At 52.5% G+C, this 16,516-nt stretch overlaps 1 protein-coding gene across 1 annotated transcript in view; it reads right to left on the bottom strand.

Moving 5' to 3' along the window:
* The window catches only part of LOC116909256, a 91,064-nt gene that overhangs the window by 13,303 nt on the left and 61,245 nt on the right, over positions 1–16,516 (bottom strand). Inside the window, 12 exon segments of the mRNA XM_032912778.1 lie at positions 684–808; positions 1,940–2,068; positions 2,272–2,347; positions 6,818–6,922; positions 7,428–7,497; positions 8,312–8,521; positions 8,702–8,909; positions 10,503–10,540; positions 12,242–12,358; positions 13,080–13,187; positions 13,190–13,272; positions 15,664–15,891. Of these exon segments, the coding sequence (XP_032768669.1) occupies positions 684–808; positions 1,940–2,068; positions 2,272–2,347; positions 6,818–6,922; positions 7,428–7,497; positions 8,312–8,521; positions 8,702–8,909; positions 10,503–10,540; positions 12,242–12,358; positions 13,080–13,187; positions 13,190–13,272; positions 15,664–15,891 (1,497 nt within the window).

The following is a 16,516-nucleotide window of genomic DNA, read 5'->3' as shown; positions in this document are numbered from 1 at the left end:
GATCAACAGAGCCCTTCTCCTTAGCTTGCCTCTGACCTCGAGAGGCACGGGCCTACCAGGGCCTCTCTGCTACACCCTCCTAACCACTTTAAGCCATTGGGTTTCATTCAGGACAATCTAGGGTCTTCGTTACTCTTATTTGCGTGTGCACTGTGGTACAAGAGAACGGAGAGGAGAGAACAACTTTTGGGAACTGCCTGTCTCCTTCACTGTGCAGGTCTCCGCTCAGATAGTCAGGCTTGAAAACAAGCACTGCCCCGACAGCCATCTCATGAGCCCCAACTTACTTTTGCTGTTAATTTTGGTTTATTTGAGAGAGGGTTTCATGTAGCTGAGGATGACCTTGAACTCCTAACCTTCTGGCCTCTACTTCGTGGGGTTGGGATTGCAGACATCTTCCCCTAAACCTATATATTTTTTTAAGGTGCTGAGGATCAAACATTCTAGGTAAGTAACTCTACCAACTGGGTTGCAGCCCCACCCGCTCTGAGATTTTGCTGACACAGCGTTTCCTCTCTCTGCCTGTCTCCTCTGAGGACTGGGCATTGGACCATCTTACGTCCTGAGGATTCCCTGTACACAAGGACAAGGACCCCCATGGCCAGTGAGAGCACCCCTTACCCTACTCCTGCCCCCATCCACTTACCCTTCAGACGATGGTCCCCAAGAACTCTGAGAGTGACCCAGAGAGGCCCCCGTTGAGGGTCACCTCCCTGCCACCCCACAGCACCTCCTGGTACAGGATGAGGTTGCCTTGTGCTTTCTGGATCACAGTCCTCAGGACCAGCTCTGTGGGAAGAGTGCTGAGCTGGAAGAGAATGGGGTGGCTGGTGTGGAACCCAGCCCACGCACCGATTGGGTGGGGAAAGAGAGACACATCCAGGAAGGAACGGCAGCTGTGTGTGGATCATGTGGATCGTTGTTTCCTGCATCTTCAGAACCACAATGCTTGAGCGGGAGGGGGAGGGTGGGAGCGTGAGCAACAGAGGGTAGAGCCCGTGAGCTCTACAGACGTGCGGTGTGCCTCTGGGCAGGGCTCCTAACCACTCTGACTGTCTCTGCTTCCTGTCTGTGACGTGAGGTAAGACTGTCGGTTCCCACTGTCTCTTTATCTGTGTCCCTGCCTAGCCCAGGCTGTGTGTAGCCCAGGCTGTGTGTAGCCCAGGCTGTGTGTAGCCCAGGCTGTGTGTAGCCCAGGCTGTGTGTAGCCCAGGCTGTCCTGTAACTCACCACAGTTACTCTCTAGTACTGGGACTTAGGTCAGTGCCCTGACTCAGCAGGGCCCCCCTGACATATCTCTAAAGCCATGCCCACTAGCTCCTCCCTGGGGAGAGACCTTTTCTTCTTGCCCAGCTGCTCCCCCTTTGCCGCCACCTGCAGACCTTTCTCAGCCCAGCAGCTGTGGGAGCCTGGAGGGAAGGAAGGTGCTTGTAGCAGAGTCCCCCCTGTGTGGGCCGACAAGCACAGCATGTGCAAAGTGCTCTTGCTGTCCCCACACAGCCTGTCCGTCCCAGCTCAAGGGTTTCTGTACTTCTCAGACTCATTCCCACCCCAGGCCTTTAGCATGGAGTGCTCTTTTCCCAGACTGCTTGTCATACAGGATAAGCTCAAGTGTCACCTCCTCAGGTGACACTTCCTGACATCCTACCTTCTAATCAATTGTGTGTGTGTGTGTGTGTGTGTGTGTGTCCTGCTTATATATCCTACTTATATGATTTTTTTTGTCACCTGCTTCCACTACATTCAGTGACAGAGCTAATTGGTTCTTGCTACACCCCAGCTTCTGGTGTGGTACCTAGGGTCTAGGGGATGATCAGTAGATACAGAGATGACACACAGCTGAGAGTCCCTTCCGACATTTTGTCCCCTTCAGAGCCTGGCTTGTATTGGTATCTCCAGAAGCAAAGCCTCAAATACACTCTTCTAGGAACCTACACACCTGGGAGAAGGTCTGCTGCATCTGGATGACATTGGCTAGGCTGTCCTCAGCAGCCAGCGGGCTGGTACTGATGTGGAAATGGTGCTCTAGGACAAAGCTGCTTTTGGTCTCACCCTTGGAGCACCGGAGCTAGTGGAGGGGAATGTGTAGGGGAGATGCCATCATCAGCCAGATGACACCTTGCTCCAGGCTCTGCCTCCAAGAACCCCAGACCCAAGGGGCCCACAGCTCCCCTCGATGAACGAACCAATGATATAAGAGTCTTGAATGGGGATAGAGCCAGCCTGGTGCTACCCAGGGCCAGCCTGGTACCACCTGCCCTGTGGCCAGACATTGGCAACAACCCTATGCTCTTGGGCATTGACTTGCAGATACTGGTTCAAGACCGGGATGTAGTTGTGGTTCCACCTAAGGCCACAGAGGGCAGTGTAACAAAGGTCATTGCTCCATCAGGCTCCAGGGTAGCTCTATTAGGCATGAACTGAGTTATTGACAGCTAGATCCTGGGTTCCTGAGCCTTGACCATTTGACCTTACAGATCAAGATGCTTGCTTTATTCATAGACGGCTTTGAAAACTCTACTGAAATGATATACCATCCTGTGGGCTGGCAGAGTGACTGTCACTTAGTATAGATTCCAGACTCCCATAGAAGAGCCAAAAGACTTAGGGACAGGGACAAGAATTGATGCTCATACTTTGGGGTCCACATTTTCCTTATTCCCCTCAGCGTCTAGCTGGATTATAGAGTTAAGTTTATTGTCATGAGTAAAATGACAATAAGTCCAAGAGGACTGCAGAGGAGACTCTGCTAGGAGCACTGGCTATCCAACCAGAGGACGTGGGTTTGAGTCCCAAAACCACTTAGCAGCTCACATCTGTCACTGACTTGAGTTCCTGGGGAGCCAGTGCTCTCTCTGGGCCTCTGAAGGCATCAGGCATTCACGTAGTAGCCAGATATACATTGCAGTCAAAACACAACACACAAAATAATAACTTAAGAACTAATTTTTTTTTTAAATGCTGCTTCCAACTAGCTCAGAGGCCCTGTCAGCATGTTCAAACTAATTCTTACCCAGTACAAACAATCCAGAAGTACAAACTACGGCGTTCCACAAACTGACTGCTTTCACATGTCAGGATAGCAAACATGGGGATTTTAAAAGAAATCGAGTGAGAAAAGATGAACGGGGAAAAATCTAGGCAGTGGGCATACAGGTGGATGAACATTTATTTCACTTTGATATCTGAAACGTTTCACAGGAACACGTTGGGGAGCTGCAGACACACCTCTGCAGTTAGGGGTGCATATTGTTCTTCCAGAGGACCCAGGGTTCATTCCAGATCCTGTTACTCAGGGGATCTGATGCCTACTTCCGACCTCTGCAGGCACCTACACCCACACACATAAAGGGAAGAGTAGAAGATTCTAGATCTAGAGTCAACCTCCAGTTGATGTGGCCTGCAGTCAAACTCATTGGTTTGGTAAAGAAAATTGTATTTGGGGGTATGTATGTGCATGTGTGTAGCATGTGTGTGGAAGCCAAAAGTTGATGTCCAGCGTTTTCCACAACCATTCTCCACCTTGTTTGTTGAGACAGGGTCCCTCAGTAAACCTGGAGCTTGTTGATTGACTGGACTAGCTGGCCAATGAGCTTCAGGGATTCTGTCTCCCCTACCCACCCAGCCTTGGATTATAGGTGTGTGCTGCTATGCCTGTCAATTTATATCTATCTATCTATCTATCTATCTATCTATCTATCTATCTATCTATCTATCTATCTATCATCATCTATCAATCATCTATCATCTATCATCTACCTACCTATCTATCTATCTATCTATCTATCTATCTATCTATCTATCTATCTATCTATCTATCTATCATTTGTCTATCTATCATCTATCATTTGTCTATCTATCATCTATTTATTATCTGTCTGTCTGTCTGTCTGTCTATCATCTGTCTGAGACAGGTTCTTACTGTGTAGCCCTGGTTAGTCTGGAACTCACTCTACAAACTAGACTGGCCTTGAATTTGCAGAGATCCTCCTGCCTCTGCCTCCTAAGTGCTGGGATTGAAGGAATGGACCACCACACCTGGCTGTGCCTGGTTTTTTTATGGGTGCTGGGAATCCACACTCGGGCCTTCTGCACCACCTCCAGCAGCACCCCCGCCTGATGGTTATCGGTCTTGTTTGCACACTTACTTACCAACTGTAGTAGCTGGCGTCCTCCGGTGACAGAACTGAGTGCTGTAGCAGAGACAGGATGGCTTGTGGCTCACACCTCATATACCCGAGCTTGCTTTCCGGCTTCCTACACCCAAGTTTGTAGACTTCTGCTCAACGATAAGAAAAGAAATGTGTCATGGTTCAACGTGTCCTGTGCAGCTCTGGGTCCTGCCGTTACGGGTCTAACCCTGGGACTGAGCGTTTGAAAAGGCCTTCCTGAACAGCTGGGGAGTTCTAATTACCCAAGTGCTATTTTAGCATTCCAGTTCCTGCCAGGCCTTGTGGCACAGGCCTGAAATCCCAGCTCTTGGGGAAGCTGAGATAAGGAAGGTAAGAGAAGGTGGTAGTGAGCTCAAAGTCAGTGAGTTCAGGACCAGCCTGGGCTACATAAACAGACTATCTCAAAACCAACAACAAACAGAACAAAACCAACTAGGGCTAGGGCTGTAGCTCAGTTGATAGAGAGACTGCCTAGCATTCAAGAAGTCCTGGGTTCAATCCCCGGAAGACCATGTGTCTAAGAAATTAAACATCCTGGGTTTTGTAATTATGCAGTGTTATATAAAAATCCTTGTTCTACAAAACGCTTGAGGTGTGTGGTCTGCCCTGGCCCATCAGCATTTCCTTGTTGTTGATTGAGACAGGGTCCCATGTAGCCCAGGCTGGCCTGACATGAACTATGAAGCTGAGGCTGAGCTTGACCTTCTGATCCTCTTGTTTCTACCTTCCTAGTGTGGGGGTTACAGGTGTGCATGGTTTATGGGGGTGGGGGGTGGAGCCCAAGGCTTTGTCTCCATTTGGCATTCCACCCACTGAACCACATCCTTGGCCCAACAGAGACCATTCCTGTGCACTGAGGCAGTCTAAGTGACTTGAGGACAAAACTCTCACAGGGTAAAGGGTTGAAAACAGCAGGCGCTCACTCTGTAAACAGTGGCAGACCAGGATTCGATCAGGAGGACATGAACAAAGCTGGTGGGGAAATGCGGTGGTCAGGGATTGGGGTGGGGGGTGTATAGCTCAGCAGTAGAGAGCTTGGCTAGCATGCAGGAGGCCATGGGCCTGGCCTAGCTAAGAACAGGCAGAAGGACAATGGGGAAGGGAAAGGGAGAATGGGGAGGAGGGGCAGGGGTAGGGAGGGTGGGAATGGGAAGTGGGGAAGTGGCCGGTTGGCAGGCCTCACTGTATTGACCAAGCAGCTACTCTATATTGGTCCCTGTGCCTAGGGCTGGCTGGCATCCCCTGTAGGAGCTCCTGATCTGGGGACTAGGGACAGACACGGAGGCTAACAGAACAATGCAGAAGCAGCCTTCAGTCACAGTCTAACAAGCCACCATGCTGACCCAGCCTTCCCTGTAGCCTTCAGGGTGAGTGGAGGTGGGGTGGGAAGTGGTAGGCTTTCCCCAAGGACTGGAGCAGCTGCTGCAGCTGCTGGGAGCATGCCAGGTTGGGGAGTGGGTGGGATATCAGGTACCAGGTTCCAGGGCAGGCAGATATCCCAGCACCCCAGGGTCCCCTGGGTTCCTCTGAAATGTAAACAGGGATGTTTGGGAAAGCCAGAGGGGGAGCCAGGGTTTGCCTTTGACAGACTTGGAGGTGCTGACACACCCCAGCAGCCCAGGCTGCACTGGACTGTCCGGGTTCTGTCTGGAACCTTAGGAGAGGGAAGTGCTGGGTGATTGCCTTGGCTGTGGAAGGGGCTGATACAGCACCCTAGGAGGGAGGGGAGGTGGCATCAGCCCCACAGCAGCAACTCTGTGCTGGAAGTAAGGGACGGGACTGGAGCTGGCATGAGGGCATCTGGTTCAGCACTAACCTGAGGTGAGAGGGTCAGAGAGTCCCAAATGTGAGTGGTCTGTCCAAGTGTGGTCTCAGTCACCAGGGGACCAGGTCATGGGTCCCACAGGTGCAGCTTCTATCTAGCTCTGACACCAGGAGCCAGTTTCTCACACCTCTCAGCATCAGTTTTCCTGTAAAGGGCTAAAACTGGCTCCGGATTGTGTGTCCTCCAAGAGCCCAAATTCTTGGGTTTGCACAGCAGGAGCCCTAGGGGATATGGGCAGCAGGCACCCCAACCTGCTCCCAGGAACTCTCCATGCCGCCCTTCTACAAGCTGCTTATCTATGGGGCCATGGAATCTGCAGTCGAGACCTTTCTATGCACCCAAGGGTGTTTAGCAACCTTACTCTCCTGGCTAAGCAACCAGACATTTCCCCAGACAGTACAAAGCCTCACCCAGGTGAGAGTGTGGGGACCGAGTTCTAGAAGGGGAGCCGGTACCCACACCCCACCTAACAGGAAAGAGTGTGAGCTCCACACCTGTTCCACTAAGACCAGTGGCTGCTGAGAGAGAGAGAGACAGACAGACAGACAGACAGACAGACAGATACAGACGGAGAGAGTCTAAGGACTCACTCTTGCTTCCCCAGAGGACAGAGAACTTTAAGAAGCTCTATGACCTTGGAAAAGCAACTCTGCCTCTCTGAGCCTACCATTCTGCCTTCCTAGTGGGCTGTGATGTTTTGTAATGATTTGGGAGAGCCATCGTGTCTCATTGGTGTCCATCAGTGCCAGCTGCCTTTAGTTCAGGCTGTCCCCAACTCCCCTTTTCCTGGGCAGCTCCCAGAACTAGCAAGAGGTCCTACCTGTTGGCATGGTTCTGGCCATGGACACGGAGGACCACCATATCTTGGGTGTCAAAAGTGAGTTTCAGGGAGGAACTCATGTCTTCCAAGGTCCAGTTCTCAGAACTGAGGTAGGGGAGGAAGAGAGAACAGGACACTTGGTGTTGGGGGTGCTGAGAGCCTTAGAGATCAGCAGAGATACCTACGTGAGTCACAGTTCCAGAGCAAGACCCTACCCTGCCCCCAAGCATGCAGGCCCTGGCTCTCGGCTGCCCCTGGACACTGGGCTCGTGGGCAGGGCTCAGGTGGCCCTGGCACACCCGGCAGCCAGACATGAATACAGAACCAGATGGGGAAAGAGGGAGTCTGGCTCGCTCAGTTGTGGGTCCTGACTACAAAAAGAAAACCACCAGGATCTGCCCTTCCTCTTCAGCGGAATTGTGGGACATGAAGAAATGGCTGGAGGTGGGCTGTGGGCACCCACACAGGCTTCAGGGGAGATTTGAGTTCTCTCTCCACTGCCTGCTCGCTACATGGCCATGAGGAAGTTGCCTACCAAACCTAAGTGTGACCCAGAGACATCATCACAGCCAATGGCGTCCCAGCATCCTCAGCTCATGGCCTCGATCACCACAGCTCCACACCGGACATTACCATCTCTGTTTCACACATGAGGCTGAGGGCACGGACAAGCATCTGCTCTAGGCGGCACAGCCAGGGATGGCAGAGTAGGGCTATTACCTCGAGGTGGTATTCATAAGCGGTTGTCAGAAGGATGAAAGGAAGCACAGAACAGCTTGAGTGCTGCCCACAGCACTAAGTACTGCCCACAGCACTGAGTACTACCCACAGCACTTAGTGCTGCTCACAGCACTGAGTACTACCCATAGCACTGAGTATTTCCCACAGCACTGAGTACTGCCCACAGCACTGAGTACTACCCACAGCACTTAGTGTTGCTCACAGCACTGAGTACTGCCCACAGCACTGAGTACTGCCCACAGCACTGAGTACTACCCACAGCACTGAGTACTGCCCACAGCACTGAGTACTGCCCACAGCACTAGGGTACTAAGCAATGCTCACAGCACCAAGCAGTGTCTCCTTGGTAAAAGGAAGCTGGGTTTTAGCTTTGATTCATTACTGGATGAGCAGACAGGATCCTGACCAGGAGCTAGGACATGGCTGTGGTCAAGAGTTTGCTTGGTAGGCATTGGCTGCAACTGCTTTGTTTTAGTTTTGATTTTTATTTTCACAACAGAGTTCAGCCTTGAAAGTCTGGAACTCTATAGATCAGGCTGGCCTTGAACTCAGAGACCTTCCTGCCTCTTAGTACTGGAACTAAAGGTGTTCCACACCCAGGCCATGACTGTTCGGTTATGTCGTTGTCATTTTAACAGAGCCTCTATAAACTGTAAAGTGTCGTGAGCACCTGTCCACCCTCCCATCTGCACGAGGGGAACGGGATGAGAGGAACACACTTGGAGAGTGGCTTGCTGGCCCTGTGCCCCTCACCTGGCTGTTGAAGGGCAGACCCAGGCCCTGGAAAGCATGCACTGTGGCCGGTGTTCACTGCTGCCTCCAGTGTGCCACTCGGCAGCTGAGCCGTGAGGGCTGTCACATCCACGCTGACCTCGTTGATCCTGCCACGGAGGTCAACTCGGGCCCAGAGACAAGAGCTGTGAGAACTCGAACCTTCCTCCCGGGCCAGCAATGCAACAGACTCTAATGGGGACATGCTGCAGCCATGGACATTGGCAGAAGAGGCCACCATATAGGCCTGGGAGGGATCACTGACTGACCTCAGGCTAGCTGGTCACCTTTCCAAGCCCTGATGATATCATCTATCACAAGGTGTCCCCTAGAGCTTCCTCTGAGAAGCCCCACCTTGACGTGTAAGCTCACCATGCACCTGTAGTTCACCTCGCAGGTTAACCTCACCAGGGACTCCAGCCTGCAACAGGGCCTCAGTGTTGTGCTGACTGTGCCCCTACAGCTCCAGTCCACCTTCCGTGAGTCCGTTGTTCACAGAATAGTTGGTGGATATAGGGCCAGCCGAGATATGTGTGGAGTGCTCGAAGCTGGCCTCATTATCACGAACATCCACAGGGACCTGCAGAGACACCGTAAGCATGGACCATGCCCAGTGAGCCACACTCCGGAGCCCCAGGGATTTCAGGGCCAAGGGATGAAAAGAGCAGGCCTGACTTCAAACATTCCCTCGAGTGGAATGAGGTAAAGAGAGTGGCCTGGGGGAGGGGCTCAGGCACAATAGCAAGATCGAGCCTGGGAAGGCAGAGCTGTCCTACTGGTGAGAACAGGTTCACAGGCCTAGGGCTTCTTAGCTTGTGCTCCAGTTCTTGTTAATAGAGTTTTATTAGAATATGGCTCTACTCCTTCATCAGCCACTGCCAATGGCTGCTATGGACTGGGAGAGTCCATGACCTAAGGCTTCTCTCTCCTCTGTCTCTCTGTCTCTGTCTCTCTGTCTCTCTCTCTCTCTCTCTCTCTCTCTCTCTCTCTCTCTCTCTCTCTCTCTCTCTCTCTTGTTCTCGCCTCGCTCTGTAGTCCTTGCTGCCCTGGAGCCCACTATGGAGACCAGGCTGGCCTTGAACTCACAGAGACCAACCGATCCACCTGCCTCTGCCTACCAAGTGCTGGGGTTAAAGGTGTGCATTCTCTGCAGAGAAGCCTGCTGTCCTTTGCCCTAGCACATTGGTCCTTCCTGTGCTACCTTCAGCTGTCTCAGGCCTTAGGGAAAACCTCCACCTCCCATTACTGAAAAGGATGGGGTTGGGATTAAGGTGGCATCGGGGCCATGTCTGTCTGTAGTGTTGGCTGTGGACCGGGGTTGTTGGTGTCACTCAAGCACACATAGTCTCGGGCTGCCCCAATCTTGCCAGACCAGATTCATATTTTAAAAACTATTATTTTAAGTAAATGGATATTTCGTTTGCATACGTGTCTGTGTACCACATACAAGCAGTGCCTGGGGGCAGAAGAGAGAGCTATTCTTTACCATTGAACCAATTCCCCTGCCTCAGACTCACACTCTTACAAACAGCCCCAGGGGCCTGAGTGGAATGGCACGAGGCTTTAATCCCAGCATCTGGAGGTAGAGGTGGGCAGATCTCTGCGTTTGAGGCCAGCCTGGTCTGCAGAGTGAGTTCCAGGACAGCCAGGGCTACACAGAGAAACCCTGCCTCACAAAACAAACAACAAAATAAACAAAACATAAACCCACAGTCCTGGATGGTGTTTGGACTGTGGGCACATGGCAAGCTTAGGCAGAGGGATGTTCATACCGGAGCCCCACAGGAAGCCCCACTCTGCTACCCCAGCTTCTGAGGCCTTCATCCTGGGCTGTGTCCCAGACCCCTGCAGGTTCCTTCAGTGGACCTGGTCAGGTAGAATGGGATGCGCATAACAGGGACATCTCTGTTCCCCATATCTCAGGGTGTCCCTCAGAGTCACACTCACTGGAGCCTGGCTAGGCCTGCAATGAGGTCCCCTGGCAAGCTGAAGCGCCTGTGTGTCCTGGCGCTTACACCTACACCTTTGGGAAAGCCATCATGGGCAAGCCATTCCTACAGAAGGGTTACACAGCCAGAGCAGCTGCTCCTACAGCATCTCTGTGGGCTAGGTACTGTTCTAGAAGGTTCCTTATCTGAGCCTCTACAGAAGGCAGTGACTGTCGACAGCTCACTTTGTGGATGAGGAAATAGACGTAGAAATCCACATGCTCTAGATGATGGTTTGACCAGCCCTGTGACAGGCACAAACGTGACTCTGTGTGTGTGTGTGTGTGTGTGTGTGTGTGTGTGTGTGTGTGTGTGTTGTTGGGGGTGGGGCTCACACAAGCTGCTGCATTCTATCATTGAGCCACAACTTTTAGTTTTTCTTCTTGAGACATGGTCTCACTAAGTTGTGCAAGCTGGCTTTGAACTTAAATTCTCCTGCCTCAGCCTCTCTAAACCTGGCTCTACTCCTTATACTATATGAGTGACAGTGGGTGATTGAGGGTGGCTTCCTTGTGATAGTTGCTGGCAATTTTCACCCTACAGGACTTAGAATCAGCGAAGAGATTAGTGTCTGGGCCTGTCCCTGAGGGATTTCCTAGCTTAGGCTGGGAAGGGAGGACACATCTAAATTTGGGCAGCAGCATTCCCTAGGCTCCACTCCAGACTGACTGAAATGGAAGTGAGCTGGGCACCCGCATTCATCTCTCTCTGCTTCTTGTCTACAGATGTGATATGACCCAGCCACATCATGCTCCTGCCTCCATGCCTTCTCTACCCCTGGACTGTGCCCTAAAACTGTAAGCCAAAGCAAACTCTCTTCCCTTATGCTCCTCTTGTCTGGTATTGTATCCCAACAGCAAGAAAAACAACCGTTACACTTGTTGAGCCTGCAAGGTTGCTTGGTTGTTGCCACGTTGGCCCAGTCTTCTCCTCACCCACCTGGATGTGCCCATGGCTATATATGGAGAAGGGGAGGTCCCAGTGCCTGTGGCTGGGCATGGTGGGGCCTGATGAATCAAGGTTGCCATCAAGGTAGCGGGTCGCACTCCACAGTGACATCTGTGCTGAGCTGTTCAAAGACTCCTAGGCCCCCGTCACTTGAGTCTCAGCCTTGGAGGGGATTCCTACAGATGAGACCCAAGAACAGGTGGCAGTGGATGGAAGCAGAGGACTGTCACAGGGCCCATTCCAGCCTGTTGTGTCAGAGTGGACTCCCGTAAGATTCCTGGAGTCCAGCTGTCCCCAGAGACTCCAGGTGTGCCACATGCAACTTTCCCTGTCCCTCTGAAGTGGTAATTTCATCTGATCCAACCACCCAGAGCAATTCTTGTCCATAGCCGGGGTCAGACCTTTGCCCCTGTGGGCTGCCTGCTACCAAGTAAGGCCCAACCTCCTAACAAGGCACCGGGGTTGGCAATGTAGCTATCTGTTGCACAGACATCTTGGGCCTCTCCAGGCATCTAAGAAATGGCCTGAGGAACTAGGGCCTGAGGCCTGATCTGTCCCACAAACACAGGTGACAGAAAGGCCACAGCTTTGGGCTCCAGATGTCCCTTTCACTCCTGTCCTTAGTTTTAGGTTTTCAGAGTCTGGGAGAAGCCACTCAGCTGAAAAGAACCCTCCTACCCGCATCACACAGCGTGATGAAGTTGGGAGTCACTTTGCCTGAAAGCTGACTATACCCAGATCTAAGGGGCAGGTCCCATTCAGGGACGAGCTGGTCAAGTCACCATGGATGCTGGCCTTGCCCCTGAGGGCGCCGGGGTAGGTGTGCCACTGCCCTCTCAGCTGGAGCTCTCCCAGCAAGTGCTGACTACAGTTGTTTTTTTTTTTTTTTTCTTTTTTTAGGAGCTGGGGACCGAACCCAGGGCCTTGCGCTTGCTAGGCAAGCGCTCTACCACTGAGCTAAATCCCCAACCCTGACTACAGTTCTGAGTGAGGATGCAGGCCACGGTGTGCAAGCTGCTGCTCCCTGTCTCCTCATGCACGTCCTGCAGAAGGAAGCTCAGCATGGTCCAGTCAGTGGCCACCCTCACAGAACCTGGGGAGCAGGGAAGGAAGGAACACGATATTGAGTGGGAAGTTGCTGCATCTCAGGCACTGTGAGGCCAACACTGTGGCCTAGACTGTGGTACCCCAGCTCCTCTCAGGGCACTGTAGAGCCACACGAACCGGTTGAAAGACCGCCAGCCTGGTGAGGATGTCTACTGACTCCTGACCTCTGTTGCCACCACAGACCCTCTGTGCTGGCCCAGTGGATCGTCAGCAATGTGGCACCAAGGAAGCTCTGAGAGACCCGGTCCGGAGTTGCAGGACTAGGAAAGTGACTCTCAGGGTCTCATCCCATGTTTCCAACTTGGTTCTGTGTCAGGGTCTATACATCTCCTGATACAACTTTCTCACGAGATGTTCTGGTGTGTGCTCACAAACCCACAGTGCTCTGAGGGAGTCCGCATTGCCACGCCGTGACAGTCCTCGGCTGTCTAGTTGACAGGGTCTAGGATCACTTAGGAGACACCTCGGAGCATGTTCGTGAGGACTCTGCAGGCTGGGTGAATGGATGTGGGGAGGGCCTCCCCAAGTGTAGGCAGCACCATCTCAGGGGCCCTAAACTAAATACCAAGGAGGTTCCTGACTGTGGACGCAGTGTGACCAGCTGCCTCATGTACCCGCTGCCCCACATAAACTGCCCTTTCTATATATCCGTTCTACAGGTTCTGCTCTCCAGAACCCCAACTGATACAGTGTTGCTTAGCGCTCACCTTCTCGGAGTGCCCTCTTCTGCTTTAGCACACCCCTGAGCCTCAGGACCTGGGGCAGTTTCATCCAGCCAGCTACTGAGTGCTGTGTAGGGGTCCACAGCCCCAGACCCAGCCTCCTCGTCTCTCCTCAGATGCCTTGAGGAGCAGTTGAGCTGCGTCTTGGTCCAGCATCACCCTGGAAAACAGCTGTAGCCTAGGAGGAAAGTGATGGGGCCTGCCACAGTCTTCTGCAGGCTCGCATGTCTGAACACATGTCGCCAGCAGGAGGCGCTGCTTAGGGAAGGATGTGAAGCCTTTGGAAGGCGGAACCTTGGCGAAGGAAGTGGGTCATTAAGGGGTGGCTCTTAAAGTTTCTAGCCTTATCCCACTTCCTGTCTGCCCTCTGCTGCTCATCCACCCAGACGTAGGTGAGCGGCTTCACGCTCCTCCTGCGGCTTTGGGCTGCTCCCTTTGTGATGCACACATATCCTTGAATAGTGAGCCAGGGTGAGCCCAGATAACTGCCCCCTAAGCTGCTTCTCCCAACCGTTTTGTTCCAGAACTAGAAGTTAGTAACACAGAGAATGTAAATGGGCAACCTCTGGGCTGGACCCCAAGAAGCCCCAGTTCCTGGGAGCCCCCATGGAGAATCTCTGCAGGATTGCTCTACCAGGGCTCCACACACAGGAAGGCAGGGAAGTGGGGTACCCACATCACAGGCTTTGGAGTCAGGCAAGCCTGGATTTTAAAAAAGGGGGGGGGTGCCACTTTAGCTGTGTGGCCTTTGACGAGCTACCACCTCTCTGACCTTTCTCTCCTGTCCAGTAAGGAAATACTAACCCTTCTGTGGGACTCCTCTTCACACAGAAGGCCATCTCCCCACGCTCCTTTGAAAGGGGACCTTACCACTGCCCCCATTAAGAGACAGACAAGGCAGACCTTGGGAAGTGGACTTTGACTAACAGAGTGGACAACAGGCTGCAGCATCTATCTGGCTGAATGGTGGGTGAGATGGGAACTGGCCGTGCAGAAGCCATGAGCAAACGGTATAAGGGTCCCTTTGCTCCACTGCGTCAGGCCTGTTTGCTATGCATCAATCCATCATGGTGACACACCGTTCCGCACATGGTCGCTACTAAGTGCCTTATCAGACTTTTCATAGGAGCCCTGGGAGACGAACCAGGTTATAATGCCCAGTGTCCAGATGAGGAAACCGAGGCAAATGGCAGTGATGGGCCAAGAACTCATCATGTTTCTGCTTGTGCCCATTCTGTGGGGGTGGATTGCAGCTAAATGAACTTGGAACTATTTCTGGGCTGGATCCTGGCCCCTCAACAGCTTCTGTCATGGTGACTCTTGAAGCCTGATGTTAAACTTGCTCTTACCTCCATGAGTTCTGTACGGCACTGTGGGACGTACTCCATTGTGTATGGACAGATCGAGCTATGTCTCCCCAGCATGCAGGTACACAGCTATGTGGCCCGTGTGCTTCTTTATGGCCTGTGTGCTACACTACAAATACCGCCATTGTGCCCTAAAGCTCAGAGCCTCCAGTGCAACCCTGGGAAGCACACGAAGTCCTTTGGCACACATGTTCCTACCCGCACTGCCGTAAGTGCAGATCACCGTAAGCACAGCTCCCCTTTCTCTGCCCGCTGCCCCTTGTGTTTTATTTACCTAGAACTGAACTGGTAAGCCACAGGCTTCCTGCCATTGCTTTTACAGTCACGTTTTACTGACACACAGTCCTTCTCTTCATTTCTCAGTAGCCTCCACTGCCCTGTTCTCAGCCTGAGGCTGTCACTGTAAGGCCTGGAAGCTGGAGAGCTCACCATTCGCCTTCTTCTGGGATCCCACCAGCTCCTGACCTAGAACAGGTTTTGTCATGGTAATAGATGACAGACGTGAACTGATGTTTAATAACCTGCCTCAAATCAGCACGGCGACTACACCTTTAATCCCAGCATTGGGAAGCAGAAGCGGATGGACCTATGTGAGTTTGAGGCTAGCCTGGTCTACACGGTGAGTTCCAGGACAGTCAAGGATATACAGTGAGACCCTGTTACAAATTAATAATAATAATAACATCAATAACAACAACCACAACAATAATCTGCCTCAACTCTTTATGATGCAGATGAGGACGCACACGCTGATGGTTGAGCAGCTGGTGGGTGGCAGCCCTGGGACCAGAGGAAGGAATAACGGTCCTAGGTCTGAACCGGCCCAGCCCCAGGTTCTCAACAGCATGGCATCCTGGGGGTTTTAGCCAATCAGAGAGGAGAGAGGCAGGAACCGGGCAGTCTCTGTGACTATCTGGTAACTTGTTTTGTTCTCTGGAGAAAGAGGTCATTTGAGATAGGCTCTTTGTGGCCCTGCCTGGACTCAAATCCACAACCCCCCTGCCTGTTTCCTGGCACATGAGTAACTATGTGAGAAGATAACCCTGTCCTCTCAATGCCTTGGGATCAGGGTTGTTATACCAGGGCCGATCCCGTGGTCTCGGGGATACAGGGGCCTGCAGGGATGGCTATGCCCAGGCGACATTAGCCTTGGTCTCTGGAGATCCTTTGAAGGTTTTGTCAAGGCACGTAGGGACAGTTACCTTGCTGGGGTCACCTTGGAGGGCGGCTGTAGCTGAAGGGCTCTGGGGCTGCTGAGGATAGCCTGGTGGAGGGAGAGCCTCATGTTCCAGCCCCTGTGGCTCTTTCTAATTTGCTTGTTAGTGCCCACCTCTAGCAGAAGCAGTGTGTGACCAGACACATGCATAGGCAGGGACATGTCCTCTCTGTGTTCCTTGTGAAATCCTGTGGCAGCCTGCACCCGCGGGACGCTGGAAGGGATGGAGGGTCAGTGGAGGTTTAGGTGAGGACAGCCTCACTATGAGAATCACTCCAGCCCTGGCCACCGTCCCCAACCCCAGCTCCTGACAGGGTTCAATCCTAGCTGTTCCTTAGCTGCACATGTCTGTTATCCGGGCATGTAGGAGGCTGAGGGAGGAGGGCCATGAGTTCAAAGACCCCTGGCCTTAAAAAGAGAAACACGTGAAGAGGAAGGAGGACCTGAACTCCCATGTGTAGTTATGGCCAAGAGCTTCCAGAACACACCTCAGTCTCTTCTGCCTGCTCCCTGCTCGCAGGGGTCCTGCAGGCTGTATAGTCCCAGCCCCATTTGTATGGTACCACATGGGCAAAACTTGGTTCTTAAGCCAGATATAGTGGCACAGCTATAATCCCAGCACCCAACCGGGGCAGGGCAGGGTGAACCCGAGGCCATGTAGCTGTTGGGCAGCAGTGCTGGAAGCCACATTTGAGTTTATATTTTATTTTATTCTCTGTCTTTCTGTCTTTCTCTGTCTCTGTTTCTGCCTTTGTCTCTCTGTGTCTGTTTCTGTGTCTGTCTTTCTCTCCTCTCTCCCTCCCTCTCCCCTCTCCCCCTCCCTCTCCCTCTCTCCCCTC

Source organism: Rattus rattus, chromosome 9 (genome assembly GCF_011064425.1).
Source record: "Rattus rattus isolate New Zealand chromosome 9, Rrattus_CSIRO_v1, whole genome shotgun sequence".
Taxonomy (NCBI): Eukaryota; Metazoa; Chordata; class Mammalia; order Rodentia; family Muridae; genus Rattus; species Rattus rattus.
This window is presented reverse-complemented; position numbering and strand designations above follow the sequence as displayed.